The sequence below is a fragment of the Mesoplodon bidens genome, assembly GCF_964165515.1.
Source record: "Mesoplodon bidens genome assembly, chromosome: 15".
Lineage (NCBI taxonomy): Eukaryota > Metazoa > Chordata > Mammalia > Artiodactyla > Ziphiidae > Mesoplodon > Mesoplodon bidens.
Window position 1 is genome coordinate 56,515,590 of NC_138171.1, and position 16,124 is coordinate 56,531,713.

Genomic DNA, 16,124 nt, shown 5'->3' on the forward strand with positions numbered 1-16,124 from the left:
TTTAAATCATCTTCGACTCCCCACACCTAGCAGAATACCCCTGCACTTGTAACATGTTTGCCAAGTGGAAGAATTCATCGGCCTCCGCGTTCCTCCAGATGCCTGCTCATTCCCACTGCTGGCTAGGGTCCTGCCATCACCCCTGGGGCTGTGTTGCAATCTATGCCTCTCAGGAGCTGCAAAGGCGCATTCCACGGCTCAGCGAGTGCCCCTCGGTCCCTCCACTGCACATTGGTGTATGTGTTTTTAATGAGAATTTTAACGCATAATTTCTCCAACAAGTTGAATTATCTGCAGCCCGGGGGAAAGCGATTTGCCTTGCCTTAGTGCAAAATGAACTTTCAGAGACCGACTCCATTATCCTAAGAAGGAACCATAGTCCCTCAATTGTCATTTGCTCACTGAGCAATAATGTAGACTTTTAGTAGCAACATCAAAAACACATCCTCCACCTAAGCCCTCATGCCAGCAAAATCCTTTTGGACAGCGAGCTCCAGTCCACACCCTCAGGTTGCTAGGCAGCCCGCTTTCCTGTCTGCAAAGGCTTGCCAGGCTCTTGCCCATTCTGCAAGAAATATTCAGCCAAAAGTGGAGTGGGAACAACCTCCAAAGATACCCTGAGAGTTATTCTACTCACTTTTGGAATTCAGAGTTTTTTGAATTTGTGCCAAGACCCAGTGAAGTAAAGAAGAAAATAAAAGGGAAACTTCCATTTAATTTCTGTTCATTTATTCATTCATTCAGGCCATGGTGTCTCTGGTGTGTCCATTCTATACTAGGAGCTGGAGACAGCAGTGAACAGAAACAGACCCAGGTCCTGTTTCCTGAGCTTCCATTCCAGGGCAGAGAGATGGATGCTACTCAAGTACACAAAGAAATCATTTCCAACCATGGTACGTGCCAGGAGAGGCTGGGAGAAAATGAAAACAGAGTAACGGGCTAGAGAGTGGCATTGACAAAGGTGCTGGGAAAGGCTTCTCTCCGAGGAGTGGAATTGAGCTGAGACCTCACGAGTTGGAGGAGCTGTCCATGCAGAGATGGGGAAAAGCTGTTCCAGGCAGAGGGAACAGCAGGTGCAAAGGCCAGAGAATCCCATGGAAGTCTTTGGAGGTCAGAGTGGCTGGCTCTGTAGAGGGAGAGGAGGGGGGCCCGAGATAAGGTAGGGGAGGAAGTGGGGGACCTATCGGGGGACACCTCACAGGCCACAGCAAAGAGTCCTGAATTTAACTGGTGCCGCTGGTGGGTTTTAATCAACAGTGATACAATCTGACTGATGTTATACAAACCTCACTCTGGCTACAGTGAGGGAAAGGGACTGTAGGCAGGGCAAGAATGGAAATATCTTTAGCAAGTGCTCTGGGCACCCTGCCCATTTATAACTAAACACATACGTGGCATATGGAGGTAAAAGAAATGATTTGGCGAAGACAAATTTTGCATCCAGAAACTATAAAATGTGTAAATTTAATCAATTTTTTAAAAGTTCAAACTGGGGTTAAGATCACATTTTACTTCTAAAGCTGGGGAAATATCTAGAAATTCAGGCTAGAAAGATACTCATCTGATGAATTTTAAAAGGCTACACTATGTTTAATATGTCCTTGAATACTGTCCAGGACTGTGGATTCTGGAGTCAATCATTTAACGGGTCCAAGGCTTAGAGCAACAAGGTGCATGTAACTCAGTCCACCCAAGGATGTTGTGTCAACGTGCCTTAATGGTCCAAGTGGGCAAGCGTTTCACTGGTGAAGTGATCCAATCAAAGAAAAGATTTTGATGTAGTACATTTTTCTGGGTCAATTTAGAATCAAAGCTCTCTAGAAAATTTGCCCTCAGGGTATCAAAGCAGGTACCCTGAGCAATCAGACCAGTTGTGGCCAGCGCAAGCTTGGTCTCTAAAGAAGAGCTCATCGTTGGCCTCTGTCGGGCACTGAAGTCCTGAATCCTGACTCATTCTGCCCTTGAAAATCAGACGGATCCTGAGATCTGTCCTGGGCATCAGCCAACGTGTACTCTGGTGGGGGACGGGGTGGGGGGGGGTGGAGGGAATCAAACTACAGTCGGACCCTTACCATCCAATTAAAAGCTAAAGGGCCGCACAGACGAGAAAAGAGGCTGAGACCCCAGGACAGCTCTGAGCTGTCAGATTCCTGAGTAAGAGAGGAAATGGTCAGATCCACCCCTGACCATGCGGGGCAGGACCAAAGACCTAGTTAAGAACCAGCCAGTGCATGTGTACGAGCCGGTCATCACTGGGCCAGACCCCACCAAGATGGTACCTTAATGCCAAGCTCATTTATTTGCAAATAGGGTTGTCCTGGGTGCCCTATTGGTACAGATTTCACAGGCGAAAAGGCCACTGCTGCTGTAGGTCAGTCCTGGATTGACAGGGACGGGAGGACGGGGGGCAGGGCTGCAGGTGACCCACCTCAGAGGGGAAACTCCCTCGCGGTCCCTGCTCCTGGCACAGCAGAGACAGGACTGCTTCACAGTCTTTCTAAGTCACGGAACTCCGGAAAGCTCTTCCTACCCCTCAGGCCTACGATTCATCTCACTAAACCTGAGCCTCGAACACCAACATACTTAGGACTGGTGCTGTTCTTGGCAACTTTGTCTTGTCTTAGTAAGTGTTGCCTAACTATAAGGCTTGAGGAGAGATGGAGTGGGGAGGGCGTCCCTTTGGGCTGCAGAGAAATCATTCAGCAAGTGTGGGTCCCAAAGGTGTCCACATCCTAATCCCAGAGCCTGAGAGCATCTTACCTTACATGGCAAAAGGGACTTTGCAGAACTTGAGGTAGGAGATGATCACAGATTATTGGGAGCGGGGGGCTGGGAGGGCGCTGTGGTCACAAAGGTCCTTGTTAGAGGAAGAGGAGTCAGAGAAGGAGATGTGACTACTATCTAGACAGAGGCAGAGACCAGAGTGATGGGACTGCGGCTTTGAAGACAAAGGGGGCCACAAGCCAAGGGCCTCCAGAAGCTGCAAAAGGCAAGGCTCCTCGGGAGTCTCCAGAAGGAGCACAGCCCTGCCCACGCCTTAATCAGATCCCAGAGAGACTAGTTTTAGATAATAAACCTGGACTGTTTTAGACCACTAAATGTGTGGGGATTTGTTACAGCATCATAGGAAGTGAAAACACAGTGAAAGACAGACACGTCCCCAGCTCAGCCTTGTGTAATTCCCTCAGTGAGACGCCGACGGGCCGCGTTCCCTGCAGCTATCATGGAAGGGCTGCTTCCGTGTAATGCTCTGCTAATGAGACCATCTTACAGGGATAATATGCTGGTTATGTAGAATTTTGTTCTGTGACATTTTAGGACATTCTGGATGGGTCCCAAGATTTGTATGAGCCTGCAAGTCATTAGATTAAATCAGTATATAGTCCCCCCCCCTCTTTTCATTAAGAATTATTGTACTCCTTGCTATGAACAAGTATAGAATTTCTAAGTCTTCTGTTTTTATGGACTCAACTCCACTTTTTTTCAACAGAAAAAAAAAAGAACAACAGCTTTATTCTGGGCCTCAGATAAACCTGCTTTATAACTGTTTAAATTATGCTCCAGCACACCCTGATGTGATCAGGTTTCTAATCTGGTTTAAACACAGAAATCTCTGAAGATGTAAACGTTAACGGTCAATAACAGTTTTCTCTCTGGAATTCCCAAGTGTGGGGAGTGGGTTATGGAAACTCTTGCTCTGGGTTTTCTATGATAAAGACTGTAGGAAATCCTAGGCAAGGCGCCTCCTCCAGAGACAAACTAGGAAATTCATGGCTAATGGAATCTGCACAAGCTTTGTCAATGTGATGGCGCTTGGTCCCCACACTTCCTGTGCTTCAGCACCACCCAGAGAGCTTGTTAACCCACCCTGCTGGGCCCCAACCCCAGAGCCTGTATTCCAGCAGGTGCAGGATGGAGCCTGAGAATCTGTATTGCTAACAAGCTCCAGGTGAGGCCCACGCTGCTGACCAGGAGCCACACTCTGAGAACCACAGGAGGAGAGGAATGCCTCCTATCCAAGGCCCGTTTCCTCCCAGGCCCCGAGAAGGGTCCACGCTACCTCATCTGATTCGACTGCCCCTGCCAAGCTAGCCAATACACTGCAATTGATGAAATGTCTCTGTCTCCTACTTGACAGGAAGCCAGGGGGTCTCCGGCTTGGCTGTAGCCAGGAGCCACCTGGAGAGCTTTTAAATCCCTCAGTGCCCAGGCCTCACTCCAGACCAAGGAACTCAGGATGGGGCTGGGGGGTGGGCAGGTCTCAGAGTTTTTGAAGCTTCCCAAGTGATCCAAAGCACAGCCATGATGGAGAACGGCTGCAAACGTGATGGAGGACAGAACGATGCTGACCGGCTGAGGCAGAGAACACAGTGGGGCCCGACACCCGGCTCGCTGTCATCTTCGGTGCCCCTTGCACTGAGACACTTAACTGGTGCTCAATAAATGCCGGCTGGATGAATGAATGAACGCTAATCGCCCAGCAAGCATGCGTGGGGCAAGCGCCTCCTTTCTCCAGGGTACTTGGAGAATACACAGAAACAAATTAGGTCATTATCAATGACTAAACTTCATGAGGCAGTAATAACATAAGGAGCTCCTCTGAGAAAGCCCTGCCTGGGAAATAACTCCATATTCTTAAGTCCAAATAAATATCATGACAACCATGGATAAAAACTAGAAAACATTTTTTTTTTTTTGGTCCAGAATAGGAGCTGGCAAACTATGCCCCACAGGCCAGATCCAGCTGCCACCTCTTCTTAAAAGTAAAGTTTTATTGGCACACAGACGCACCCACGTGCATCCATACTGTCTGCAGCTGCTGCCATGATGGCAGAGCTGGGTATTTTTGGCTGAAATGGTACGGTGCGCAAAGCCAAAATATTTACTCTCTGGCCTTTGAACAGAACAGGTCTGTCAGCCCCTGCCTTAGAGAGATGAGAGGACGGACACAGATGAAACATAATGCGATTGTCTTTAGGCGGGTGGAATGATGGGTGACTGCTTTCTTCATTCCTATTTTTTCTCATATTAGCCAACGTTTTGAGTTAAATAAAGGAGCACATATGTTTAAATCACCAACGGAAGGAGAAGACAGAGGCACCAGCTGGAGAGTTGCCTGGCCCCGGGCAGTGACGGTACCTACCTTGTTTCCAATGGCCTTTTTGGGTGGGAAGTTGTAGGCCCTCACTTGGGGGTATTTGTTCTGTAACTTGTGGTGCAAACTCCTGAACTCCGTGTACCGCCGATAGACGTTCCACTCATTGTCTTTTATCCGGATGTAGACCTTTCGAGAAAAGGAAAGAGCAAGAAAATGTAAATGTCTCTTAAAGCTCTCATTACAAAAGGGCGGGATCCTGGCAACACTCCCCCCAGGAAAACCAGCTCTGCAAGAGCAGGGCCACATCCCACCTCCCGTGTCACTGGAGGCCCAGCACCGGCACGGAGGAGGGACTCAGTGTACTGAGTGTACCAATGGGTACACGAGAAAATGACTCCATCAGGCAGGCCGCATATTCATGAACATCAGTTTCCCAGTATCAGCAGAAGTCCGCAGCCCGATGAATCTTAGAGACACATTTTGCATACTTTTGTCACATGCATATTGTAATGGTGACAGATTGCGGGGGAGAGGCCATTCATCCTCACTGGCCATGTGTTTCCTCTTCTGTAAAACGGAGCTAACAGCACCTCCTCCCAAGATGGTGCAGAGAACAGTCAGACATAGAAGCCACGCAGCTGTGCCTGGGATCACACAGACCAGCACGTGGAGCGGGTGGGATCAATCTCGAGAGGGAGGGAAGGAAGGAAGGAGGGAGGGACGGAGGGAAGGAGGGAGGGAGGGAAGGAAGGAAGGAGGGAAGGAGGAAGGGAGGGGGAAGGGGGAGGGGGAGGGAGGGAGGGGGCCAGAACTGAGATCAGCCCAACTGGATGGAAGGTCACATCAAGATGGATGAACACACTTGGGATGTGAAACTTCTTTATTATAATCAAGATGTGACTCTCAAGAGAACATTCTAGGGGTATAAAATGTAAGGGCTATTTCACCTGCTTTTTTTTTTTACAGGCCCTCACACCTTCCAGGGACACACAGCAGCTATGTCTCAAGGCAAAACAGAGAACTGAGAGAGAGATCAATGCATTTTAAAAAAAATTATGTGAGTTAAGAATAACCCAGAGAGTGAAGTCTCTGATGATAAATAGCTATTGTAGTCTGCAATCAGTGAATGTCAATATACATCTTAAAATCTCTTATCCATAAAAGTAGGCATCTCTAATATGAATGATAAATTCTGCCTCTACATAAAAACCACCCTGTATCCCCAAATGCAGACATCATGTATTTGAACTTTGGTAAGGCAACCATCAACGTCTCTCACAATATTCTTGTGAACACGATGAAGGAAGGATAATTTAAACCAAAGAATTCCAATCAATGGATGGAAGTTTCCAGTGGAATTAGATGGAGAAACAGAGGCCTATCAAGCTTGTTAGAAGCCCCCAAGCTTCTAACAAAGAGACAGTAAATACACTGAATGACAGACATCAAGTGATCTCAACTGGCCTAAGGAAGGAGTTTAATGCAACATGATGAAATTTTAAAAGGTCAGTGCCAGATTTTACAATATAATCCAAAAAGCCAACACTGTAAATATAAGGTGGGGGAGATACGGCACAGCAATGGCCTGTGGGACAAAGACTTATGGATTTTAGTAAATTCAAGCTAAGTGAATAATGTGAAAGGGCCACCAAAAAAGCCTATGTACTATTTAGACCTCATTAAAAGGTACAGTTTAACTTCTAGAATAAAGAGGTTGACAAGTCTTGCTCTATTCTAAATCAACCACACCAACTTAGTTAGGTTTTGGTTGCCACCCGTTAAAAGATGAACTGAAATAGGTTCAGAAAGGCCCAGATCACTTGCTACTCAAAGTGTGGTCCACGGACCAGAAGCATCAGCATCACGTGGTAAGATGGTAGAAGTGCAACATCTCATGCTCCACCCCAGGTTCACTGATTCAGAATCTGCATTTTAAGCAGAACCCCCAGTGGTTCATACACACTTTAAAGTTTAGAAGCACAGGTCCTAGGAGCTGATTTGCAAACAAGTTATCAGAAGGAAGATGGAAGACATTGGAGAATGATACCTTGAGTGTCAAGATGGAGAAAGTAGAGATCTCTGAATTCCTGGGAAGGCTATAATGAGGAAGAGGAAAGACCAAGATGATGTGTCCTGGATGATTCCAGGAGACAAACTTCCAGCAGATAGAAACTAGAGAAAGACAGATTTCACTAGGAAAGAACTTTATAGCAGCCAAAGCTGCCCAGAGAGGAAAAGGTATGTCTCAAAAGGTTTCTTGGCACTAGGTGTTCAAGCAGTAGTATGATGACTAATAGGACTGCTAACACAATTATGCAAGGATTTGCTTTATAACAGTGAAGGATACATTAGACCCCAGAAGCATCTGGAAAGGCCTGGCTAGTTGTGGAAGTTCAGGCATTCAATCTCCAGAGACTGAGACATGATGGATCAGTTAGCAAATAAACACAGCAGAACTCACGGGACTTTAATGCAGCTCATTTGGGGCATTCTTTGGGTCCTCCAACGTCACAGCAAGTGCTAGTTGCCCACTCAGTATCCATTTCCCCCCAATATTTCTGGGGGTAGCAATGTGTTCAGAAAGCAAAAAACTTTTTAACTGCATTTTCCTGTGTCCCTTGCAGATAAGAGTGGCTAATGAGGGCTTCCCTGGTGGCGCAGTGGTTGAGAGTCCGCCTGCTGATGCAGGGGATACGGGTTCGTGCCCCAGTCCAGGAAGATCCCACATGCCGCGGAGCGGCTGGGCCCGTGAGCCATGGCCGCTGAGCCTGCGCGTCTGGAGCCTGTGCCCCGCAACGGGAGAGGCCACAATAGTGAGAGGCCCACGTACCGCAAAAAATAAAAAAAATAAAAAAATAAAAAATAAAAATAAAATAAAAAGAGTGGCTAATGAGATGTAAGAAAGCTCTTAGGAGACAGCTGACTCAGCTGACAAGGGTCTTTTTACTCTTCTCTCTGTCTTTTTCTTTCTTTCTCAAACACAGATGTGAAGACGGGAGCTCCAGCAGTCATTTTTTGATCATGAGGTGATCTTGAGAATGGAAGTAGAACGCTAGAATGGGTCTCTGATGACATTATGGAGTCACCACACCAAATACTAGACTATTGATTCAAAACTTTTTTTTTTAAACAAAAGAGAAATATTCACCTCTGATTTGTTCAAGCTAATGTCTTAGAGGTCTTTGTACGAGTGGCTGGATACAATTCTGCTCTGATACATCTTGAATGGACTGTATCTGACTGTAGTATATTCTTACACAAGTTCAAATATGCCCTGGAGAGTGGCAAATTCAATTGCTTATCTGATCATCATGCACAAAACTAATTATCTAGATCAGAGGAGGTAAACTATGGCCCGTGGTTCAAATCCAGCCTTAGCTATTGTTTACAGCTGCTTTTGCAATACAATGGCAGAGTTGAGCAGCTGCAACCAAGACCATATGGCCTGCAAAGCTGAAAATATTTACTTTCTGGCCCTTTACAGAGTAACTTTTCTGATCCCTGATTTAGATACTCAGAAAGTCCTCATTATTGTTATTTTCCTACCAACATATCCAAATCTAGCGTGGAGAGGGGCAGTGCTTTCCAAATAGTACCAGCCCTTGGGTAGGCCCCATTAACCATCTGGGAACCAAGAATAGTGTTCCAAAGCTTTCCCGGTGATTCTGATGTGTGGGTGTTACAGTCTGAATGTTCATGCCCCACCTGTACATGTTGAAATCCTAACCCCCAGTGTGGTGGGGAGTCGGGAGGTGATTAGGTCATGAGCATGGGGTCCTCATGAACAGGATTAGTGCCCTTATAAAATAGGCCCCAGAGCGATCCCTTGCCTCTTCTGCCATGTGAGGACAGTGAGAAGACAGCTGTCTATGAACTAGTAAGCAGGTTTTCACCAGACACTACATCTGCTGGTGCCTTGATCTTGGACTTCCCAGCCTCCAGAACTGTGGTCTATAGTTGTTACAGCAGCCCAAGTGGACTAGACAATGGGCAATTTGGGGGATCCCTGAGGTAAAGCACAGATGACTCCTCCTCTCTATGTGTTTCCCTGTCTATAAAATGGAGCTGATTAACAGTGCCTGCTTGCAAGGCAGTATGGAGAATCTTCAGGTATATAGGACATACAGCTATGCAAGGCCTCACAAAGACCAGCAAATTGATTTGGGGAAAGAGAGAGAGGCCAGTTGAGATCAGCCCAACTGGATGGAAAGTCACATCCAGATAGGATAAGCATAACTGGGCCATAAAATGTCTTTACTTTAATCAAGAGAACACTCTGGGGGTACAACATATGAGGGCTGTTTCATCAGCTTTTTCCAGGCCCTCGCACCTTCTAGGGACACCCAGCAACTACACTGTAAGGGAAGACAGTGGGAGAGAGATCAATGCATTTAAAAAATTACATGAGTTAAGAACAGCCCAGAGAGTAAAACAGTGATACACAGCTCTTATAATCTGCCATCAGTGAATGTCGATACACACCTTAAAAACCTCTCACATACGATAAAAATTGGCAACTCTAACGTGGGTTATAAATTATGATTCTACATTTTTTAGAACACATTCAAGAGCCAAATGCTCCACTCTGTGAAAGCGCTGAGTCCTTCCTGCCTCTCTGACGGCCCGTTCCTGGCTTTCCATGTGGGCACCTCTTCTGCCCATGTGTTAAAGGTGGAGATTTTCCCAAGGCCCTCCTCTCCCCTACACAAGTAGTCCACTCCCACGTCTGTACATTTCACTCTTAGGTCAATGACTCTCACATTTTCATCTCTAGTCTGGACCTCTGATGTAAACTCCAGACTCAGACTTGATAAAGCTCTTCGTGTCTACATCTGCACTCAGGACCTGCACCTTGCTCTCCCAGCGAATGGACCACCAAGTTGCCTGACTCAGAAATCTGGGCATCAGCATTGACCAGTGCTGCTCTTCACCTCCACGGCCAAGTACTGAACAGCAGGGCCTGCCAAGCCCACCTCCAGAGTTAGCCCCGCCCCTGCCTGGACCACTACAGCAGGCTTCCAGTTGCTCTTCTGGCCTCCCTTGTTTTCCCATTCAATTCATTTTCACCTCCCTGTTCAAACTCCTTCAATGACTGTCCGTGAAGAACGCTCGTGCCGGAGACTGGGTTCGGGGGTAGGTACAGTGGGCTTGGAAGGCTCTTGCGTCATTACGATCATCTTACTTCAGGCCCCACCCTTCGCTCTGGCAAACCAGGATCATGCCAACTTGCCTGCATTTTCTTAAAATTCTTTAATTCTTAAAATTAAAAAAAAATCCTTTAATTTCTTAAATCCTTAAAAATTTCTTTACAACCAGGATGGTGCCAATTTGCTTGCATTCTTTAAAACATCCTTTAGAGGGGCTTCCCTGGTGGCGCAGTGGTTGAGAGTCCGCCTGCCGATGCAGGGGACACGGGTTCGTGCCCCGGTCCAGGAGGATCCCACATGCCGCAGAGCGGCTGGGCCCGTGAGCCATGGCCGCTGAGCCTGCGCTCCGCAATGGGAGAGGCCACAGCGTAAGAGGCCCGCATATCGCAAAAAAAAACAAAAACAAACAAACAAAAAAATCCTTTAAAATGTTCAGATCAGAGCAAATATCCTGTCCTAGAAATAGCATCATCCCTTGCCTTCCAACTCTCTCCGAATTGTACCCCCTGCTCTGGGGGACAGCAGGCATTCAAGAACTCAGAATTTCGGAATGCCAGGATTAGAAAGGACCTCAGAAACCATCAGTTCAACCCTTCCTTTCACAAGTCATAGGACTGCTGTGACAAATACTCTCTCCTCATCCCATATCCTCCTTGATGTCTGGCTCCAGAGGGCCAATGGCTTGGGGAAAGCCACCTGGACTGAGGATTTGAATAAACACTCCGGAGAGAGGGAAGGTCACAGGCATGATGACCAGGGCAGGGAGGGGAGCAAGATCCTGGGGGTGGACAGGAGGGGATCTGACGTCATGAGAGTGTGATCAGCAAGGAGACACGATGCATGGAGGTGGCTAAGAGCACAGACTCTGCAGCCAGACTCCCGAATTCACACCCTGGCTCTGCTGGTGCGCTAACTGTGTGCCCTGAGGAAGGCACTTCACTTCTCTGTGCCTCCACTTCCTCCTCTGAGAAATGAGGATATTACCTCCCTCGCTGGGTTTTGGGAGGATTAAATGAATTCACACATATAATGGGCTTAGAACAGGGCCTGGTACATAGAAGATGCCATGTAAGTGTTTGATAAATAATTTAAAATGTAACCCATTGGGTAGGTTGACACTGGGAATTGACAAAGATTTGGATTTTGTAAGTCTCTGATCTTGGTGATCAGCTTTAACATTCATCCCCTCCAGTGGTTTGACTGATGGGAACTGGGCTGTACTGGGACATCGAGATGGTCTTGGCTGGCTCATGAACTGTAGGGGGATCCCAGAAACTCACCATCTCCACCACCTACCAGTTATGTGATGTTAGGCAAATTGCTTCTTTCTGAGTCTCAGTTTACTCATCTGAGAAATGGACATAATCCAAAAAAAATGCCTGAAAGCATTCATAAAAATGCCATAAGGGTTAACTGCTGTTGCTACTATTGTTATTACTGTTATTGTTACCACCACCATCATCAAAAGCATGAAATTCTGCAAAGTGGAGGAAGCACTGCCACTGAAGTCACACCTGCCTAAGCTTTACGATCTCCACCACAGGAGCTCTGCTTAATAAAGGACAAGTATGCAGATTACTGCTGAGCCTCAGACCAAGAGCTTAGAACAAATTATGCTGTGGGTCATTAAAAACTTTAAATAAAAATACAAATTATCATGCCCCGCCCCTAAAAAGCTCCACAAACATAAATCCCCAAACACATTTCTCTGGAGTACATGAAAGCAGCTCTGGCCCTGAGACTGGATGGCATGGCCCCTTTAGCCACGGTGTGTGCTCCTGGGAGGACACCTGCTTCTCCCGGGCCTCGCTTCCTCCTGCATAAAATGCAGGGGTTGAACTAGATGGCCTTAGGTCCCTTCACATGCCCCCAGTTCTGGTCCTCTGAGTCCTCAGGTGATTCATAAACCCCATGGACTTCACTGGGCCTCTTCCACCCACATTCCACTCCCATTTCATTGCGGAGACCAAGGTGTCCATGGTATCAGGCAGGAGGTCTGACCTCAGGCTTGATTTAGGAGGATTCATACTCAATGGGAAGGGCAATAGCAGTACCATTCCCGGAGCCTCTTTCTTGAGAGCTCAGCTGTCTGGGTCTCCCTGCCAAGCAGAAGAGCAGCTTCCTGGGAACACTGGGTGGGGAGAACTGATGCCCAAGGGGGAACCAGGGGCAGAGAGGGTTCCAGGTGCTTCCATCAAGTTTAGACTGTCCTGCCTCTGCTAGCATCATTAGACTGAGTCCCTCTCAGAGGTGAAAAGTGGCCAGTGGGCATTTCTGGCACCTGCCTCTGTTCCAGCTGGAGGCCATTTGATAGCGAGGGGAGGGGAGCTAGTCAGGGAGCCCGTGGAGACCAGCAACACACTTCCAGTCAAGCACCCACTGTTCTCAGTTTCTGCTGTTGTCTGGATGTCAATCAAATCCTGATCTCTCCGGTTAGCAAAGTTATGAAGCTCAATGAGAAACCCAGCAAGAGTCAAGTACACTGACAGACCCAAGAGAATAAAACAGTGTTTTTCAGAATTCCAATAAGATAAAAATACCTTTAACGCTAACACTTGCCATTTATGAAGCACCTACTATATGCTGGGCACTCCGCACGCCTCACCTCTTATCCTCACATGAGTCTGCAAGGCACGGTGTGAACTTGCCCCTTCTCCAGATGAAGACGTGGGCTCAGAGGGGGTGTATCACTTGTGCAGGGGAAGTGGGGAAATGGAGGACTGAACTCAGGTCTGCCCGATGTCTAAGGCCCGGCCCTTTCTATTACAGCACATTGCTGCAGAACCCAGGCTCCTGAGGACCCCAGGGACCCCAAGCCATCAACGCTGGCAACTGGCAAGGAAGGTCCCTGCTCAACAGGTCTGAGGCCCAAATGCCCCTCGCCTGGGCAGATCGTGTGTCCTCACAAGAATCTCCTTGGTACCAGATGCTTCAATTGTGCTTTCTCATTCATGCCTCTCCCTCCGGGAATCTAATGTCATTAAAATCGCCCAGAATTACCTGAATGATCCACCCTCAACAGCCGTGCTTTTAAGCATCTGAAATCGGGAAACTTTCTCTGCAAGTTAAGTTGTCCTTGAATTATACTTAACCAAACTGTGCACTTATTTCACTGAAGAATTCACAGGGCTTATGTCCAAAATTATCAGGTTTTTGTTCTTGCTTTGTTTTGTTTTTTTAAAGTGCTCACCCCCTCTAAATTAAGTTTGATAAGCCCCAATTCCTGCTGCTTGAGCCGTCAGGACACTAAATCCTTGGAGGAATAAAAAGAGTTGACCTCTTCTAGCAAAACCAAGTTCCCTTTTAAAATAAGCAATAAAAAGACACTTCAAGTCCAATCTCCCCGACTCAGCAAAAGAAAAATAAAATAGGAGGGTAATATCCGTAATCAGGAATCGGGGCAAATTCTCTTTTCTCTATTTAAAGAGGAACTTCGAATCTTGAGGTTTCTTTTCCATTGGGAAGAATGACCCCAAGGACGCCTGTAATAATCCTGGGGGGAAGGAGAGGTTAAGTGGGGGAGGAGGCAAAAACCTCAGCCTGGATGAGCTGAATCCAGAACAAACTCTTGTGTACAGTCCCTCAGGGAAACACTCTCACTGAGAAGATGAAGACCGTCTGCCAGGGTGGGGCATTCCCATCAGCCCCCTGTGCCCCTCACCCGTCAGCACCACCCACCAGCTCTGCGGCGCGCTCTCCCCAGCTTCTTTCACCTGCTTTTGAACTTCGTCTAAATGGACTCCCACAGGGTGTGCTCCTTGGTGGCTGGCTCCTTTCACTCCATACTGTGTTTATGGGATGTTTCTATGTGGTGTGGACAGCACTCACGTGTTCTTGCTCACCGCCTGTCTACGGTATGGATACCCCACAGCTTATACACCCGCTGTGCTGGGATGGGCATTTGGGGTGTTTCCATTTGGGGCTGTTATGGGTAAGGCAGCTCTGGGCATTGATGCACTTGGCTTTTGCACTCATTTCTTTTGGGATCACAGATCGAAATGTGAAAGGTAAAATCAGAAAGCTACCAGGATAACAACCTGGAAGGATATCTTCATGACCTTGGGGACGGGTAAGGATTCCTGCTCACAGCTCAGAAGGGCACAACTCTGGGTGCTGGAAATGTCCTATATCTCTGGGCAGTGGTTACATGGATATACACAGAAGTAAAAGTTAATTGAACTATAAATTTAAGATTTATGCATCTATGGATAAACAACAAGGTCCTAATGTACAGCACAGGGAACTATATTCAATACCCTGTGATAAACCACAATGGAAAAGAATATAAAAAAAGAATGTCTCTGTGTATAACTGGGTCACTTTGCTGTACAGCAGAGATGGATGGGCACAACATTGTAAATCAACTAGACTTCGATAAAAAAAATTTATGCATCTGAAGATATTTATATTAAACCTGGATGTAAAAGCGAAAGTCAAAAAAAGCCATGCCTACACTATCCTCAGGAGAGTGAGTTTTGCCCTAATTTATGATGGTAGGACGTCTAAGCTAGACTGTGAGCATCCATGTAGACCTGACATACAGTCAGATGTCAGTGCTGAGGGGGGTCCAGGGATGGGACTCTGGCCTCAGGGAGACCTGAGTCCGAATCCCAGCTCCACCTCTTGTTGGCCAAGCCATCCTGGGTAAGTTAATTCACCTCTTCAAGCCTCGATTCTCTCTCTCTCTCTCTCTCTCTCTCTCTCTCTCTCTCTCTCTATATATATATATATATATATATATATATATGAAGAAGGGAGGGAGCAGGCAGAGAAGGAAGAAGGGGAGAGGAAGAATGAAGATTTAAGAGCTTGTTCCCAGTGGGCTAAAGTCCCAGATCTGCTTCAAGGGTCTGCCAAGCACAGCCTCTTTAGCCAGCGGCACACTGGATGTTATGCACGTATGAGGCCTGTCCTGCAAGGCAGAAGAGCACAGAGAAAGGGCGTGGGCTATACAAGGAGGGAGGCCTGGATTCAAATATTCCACCTCAAGCCTCAGCTTCTCAATCTGTAAAATGGGGCCAAGACCAATCATGTCGGGAGGTTGTGAGATGCTGTGCCTGGCAGGCAGGAAGCAATGGCAGCTGTTAGTATGGTAACCCCATCTCCTTCAAGTCTGCCTTTGTGTACATGTACTTCCCTATGACAGAATTAGGGGTAATTATAGGATGTGCGATCATGAAATTAAAGCAGGTAATTACCATGCCTAATTAATTGTCAAATGCTAGGCAGGCGAGGAAACAAACATAACGCACGGTCTGTGGGCTGGGCAGTTAAGCATCCCCTCTGCTTCCAAAAAACTGTCAACAGAAACAGTGGAGTTCAGTAAATGACTTTCTCGGGCGGGTTTTCAAGTATGCAAACAAAACCTAGAAAGCGCTGCTGGGGCTTCTGACTCAAGACAAGCTCGGTGCACAGGCATTTATACAGCCCCTGTCACACAAGCACCAAGGTTCCCAGACAAGATGCTATTTTAGGACAGGGACCTCATAGGAGATACTTGATGGATGCTACTAACCTCTGCAGAGAAACCTGCTGATGGGAACGCAGCAAGAATCCTGAAATAAATGTTCATTCACACACTGCTTGTTTGGAAACTTCTTTCGTCACAGATCAAATGCCTGCCTCTCCGTGTCCAGCTTCAGGTGACTTCCCGTTATCCACACTCCGCCACCTTGGAACCAAATGCCTTTTTTATGTGTATTGTGATATTCAAGAGTGAAAGCTAAATTACGTGAGCGTCCTCAGACTTACAGAAGATGATGTACCATTTAGTAGGTGCCAACCATGTGCCAGACATTTTACTTACAATTTTCACCGAAGTCCTGAAATGTTATATGCCTCAAAAATGGAGTCTTGGAGTAACTAAGCAACGTGCCCAA

The 16,124-nt window shown here is 47.0% G+C and overlaps 1 protein-coding gene across 2 annotated transcripts in view; it reads right to left on the minus strand.

Annotated features, from left to right (window-relative positions):
- SNX29 (sorting nexin 29) overlaps nt 1–16,124 on the minus strand; it is a 555,171-nt gene that overhangs the window by 93,477 nt on the left and 445,570 nt on the right. For both annotated transcript variants that reach the window (XR_014017700.1, XM_081257848.1), the window contains exon 19: nt 5,144–5,284. Coding sequence is in view for 1 of the 2 variants with exons in the window: in XM_081257848.1 (XP_081113974.1) it covers nt 5,144–5,284 (141 nt within the window). In the remaining variant the exon portion in view is untranslated. The remainder of the gene's footprint in view (nt 1–5,143; nt 5,285–16,124) is intronic.